Consider the following 3,263-nt stretch of genomic DNA (forward strand, 5'->3'; position numbering starts at 1 on the left):
AATTATTCAGGTGAGCTCTCATACAAAAAAATAAAAAATTCCCTCTGATATAATTTTTTTTTTTTTTTTTTGTCTGCACTAGCTTCAAGAAGTATCATATATGATATATGTCATATGTAACTAATACAATTTGTATAGTAACCAAATTCAACCACTTAAAAAGTCTGAGAGCTTATCAACTTATTGGAAAAGATGGCAGGCTATTATAGCAAATTAACTTATGATTGTGAGGGGCTTTCATGCAAAATTTGGTAAAAAAATCCCTTAACTGTTGAAAACGACTGACCTGTTTGCAGGTTGAAAGGGCTCTTGATGTTGCTGAAACACTTGTTCGAGCATCACCAGATGAGCTCAAATATATAGCAGGTGATATGGTGAGAACCCTTGTACAAGTACGATGCTCTGAAATTACTGTTGAAGGAGAAGAAGAATCAGCTGAAGAGAAAAGACAAAAAGCGCTAGTTGCGTTGATTGTCACAAGCCCTCTGGAATCTCTAGATAGTTTGAACAAACTGCTATATTCACCAAATGTAGATATCAGCCAGCGGATAATGATATTGGATGTCATGACAGATGCAGCTCAGGAGCTTGCAAATGCAAGAATCCAGAAGCCACATCATCGACCAAGTGCCCTCATATCGTCCACTTCAGACCAACCCTGGTTCATGCCGAGAAGCACTGGGCCTCCAGGAGCAGGGCCCTGGAAAGAGATCTCATCGACAGAAACTCCATTAAACTGGTCGTATTCTTATGAAAGAGAACTTCCATCCAGACCAGGTCAGATCAAGAAAGGGAAGACACGTCGATGGAACCTTAAATCAACAATGCAGGAAAACCAGACTGACTGGTCCCAAAATAGGTTTCCCCAGTATGCAGCAGCATTTATGCTTCCAGCCATGCAGGGATTTGATAAGAAGAGACATGGTGTTGATTTGCTAGGGAGGGATGTTATTGTCTTGGGGAAACTTATCTATATGCTTGGCGTTTGTATTAAATGTGCAGCGATGCATCCTGAAGCATCTGTTTTGGCATTCCCTCTTTTGGATATGCTAAGATCCAGGTACTGGCATTTTTCAGATTCATTATAAAGTATGGGAGGGGCAACTATTTATTTCTGTTGAATGAATGATATTCATGCTTATATCACATTCTTGAAGTCACCTGAACCCCCACTTTGGATGCTCATAATTGAGTTCTTTGTCTAATATTGCACAGGGAGATATCTCATCACGTGGAACCGTATGTTAGAAGATCTGTCCTTTTTGCAGCTTCGTGTGTATTGTTGGCCCTTCATCCCTCTTATGTTGCATCAGCCGTGGTTGAAGGGAACGCTGAAATCTCAAAAGGACTAGAGTGGGTTCGGACTTGGGCCCTTCAAGTTGCTGAAACAGACACAGATAGAGAATGTTACACGGTACAAAATAATTATTTATTTACTTGGAAGATAAAATTTCATGTCTTCACTTCCATTCAAAGTTTTTCCTGCTTTTACGGTACTATTCATAACAGTTGAGTTGTGAAGTCCTTAATTAGGTACTTTTACTAAAAACTTGTTCTCCATGAAGTTGAAGGTATTTACAGTGCATTTTTTAAGAGATTAAAGAATGGTTAGCAGAAAGAAATTGTGTACGTTATTTGACCTGCTTAATTAAAGTTAAATGTCAAAATTATCCTCTACTGTAAAACGTATTTTGCACAGTTGGGGCTTGCATGCCAGGCCTCAGGTAATAATTCTGTTAATAAAAATGTCAATCGACTTTGAAAATTTACATAATTAGCTCATGTGATCTGTGGTCATAATCAGACCGGTTCCAGAATTATTTCCTCTTCTGCCCCTTTTACAATGAAGGAAAAATGTCTTCCTGGAGAAAAACTACAAACAATTTGTCTGTTCCAAGAGCTGCAATTTAATTCATAATTATCAAGAAAAGTCAATATTTAAAATTCAATAACTGTACTAAATGACCTGATGTGAATAATCAGATTAACTGATTTGATGAGGTTCTCCTTGTGTGTTTTGAGAGATAACGTGATGATGATTTTGAACTTTTCATCCGTAAGGTACAGTGAGTTATTTAACTTCAGTAGAAAAGATAAAGCATGAATAAGAAAATGTGATTCTTATATATCGACTACCTAACATTGGATTTTAAATGGTTCCACAGACAATTACTGATTCTGATTCCATTTGCTGGGCATTCAAATTTATTTGATAAACTATTTGAAATCTACGTTTTCCTGGAAAACCTTTCTCTAAGTAAGTGTAGTGTATTCTATCCGTATATTTCCTTTGTAGCTGCACAGTAAAGTTGTCATCAAACCATTTTCGAATTTATCATTATTTTTGTATGCTGTGAACCCCTTGGAATATCACCATTTCATTTTTCCTTCTGTACTCTGCTGTACGTGCTACTGATAATGTATATTTACCCAGTCTCCTTATTTTTCTTCTCTCTTTCGCCATGCAGAATAGTTTTAGATTTCCCATGCCTACTTATTTCTTCGCTTTCCCTTCTTGTTTTCTGGGGCCATTTACTTTGTTCTCGCTTCATGTTTTCTATTGCAGCTGGCTATGGCATGTCTTCAACTCCACGCTGAGAAGGCCTTGCAAGCGTCTCGAGCACTTGAATCTGCAGAAGATACATTGAAAGTGAAGAGCATTAATCTGATTCCAAGTGCGTCAAATGTGTCAATTAAGCTCCCCTATTCAAATGCAGGTCTTTGAATTGGTAAAAACCAAAATTTTCATTATCCTTTCGTATAAAATCCTTGGCTTTATTTCAAGAAAATCTTTTTACTACTCGACCGTCGAGAATGGCCCGGGACAAAGGGCACGGAGTCGGGTGAATCAGGTTGGAAGTGAAAGTTGTTAAAAACTGATGTATGGTTCTTATAGCCACTCCCTATTCCGTGGTCGACGTGGAAGAATGTGATTGTGAATTTTGTGTTGGGATTACACTGTCTCAAGGGTATTACTATTTATATTTATATAAGTGTTGTAAAAGCAATATTTATGATAGGCCTTGATTTCAATCTACTGTGGTATAAACAAAATATGGAAAGAAAGTTGTATGCTTAAAACTCAACGTGTATAATTCAAATTTTTTGTGGTGGTGAGTTATTACAAATGAAAACCTTTTTATACTACATTTGGTACATCATAATTAATTATTAATCCATGAATTTAAACACCCATTAAAATTCCTAGATGCATGCATAAAAAAAAATTCATCTATAATAACTTTGAATCTAATATAGATTAA

At 36.5% G+C, this 3,263-nt stretch overlaps 1 protein-coding gene across 1 annotated transcript; it reads left to right on the top strand.

Moving 5' to 3' along the window:
* Positions 1–275: 275 nt before the first annotated feature.
* On the top strand, positions 276–3,110 carry LOC111374502 (telomere length regulation protein TEL2 homolog; the record flags this gene model as incomplete). The annotated part of the gene is made up of 3 exons (XM_022997174.1): positions 276–1,060; positions 1,216–1,414; positions 2,567–3,110. Coding segments are annotated over 3 exons (1,143 nt in total), but the record flags the coding sequence as incomplete, so codon positions are not given.
* Positions 3,111–3,263: the final 153 nt, after the last annotated feature.

Source organism: Olea europaea, unplaced genomic scaffold, assembly GCF_002742605.1.
Source record: "Olea europaea var. sylvestris unplaced genomic scaffold, O_europaea_v1 scaffold12586, whole genome shotgun sequence".
In the NCBI taxonomy this organism is placed as follows: domain Eukaryota; kingdom Viridiplantae; phylum Streptophyta; class Magnoliopsida; order Lamiales; family Oleaceae; genus Olea; species Olea europaea.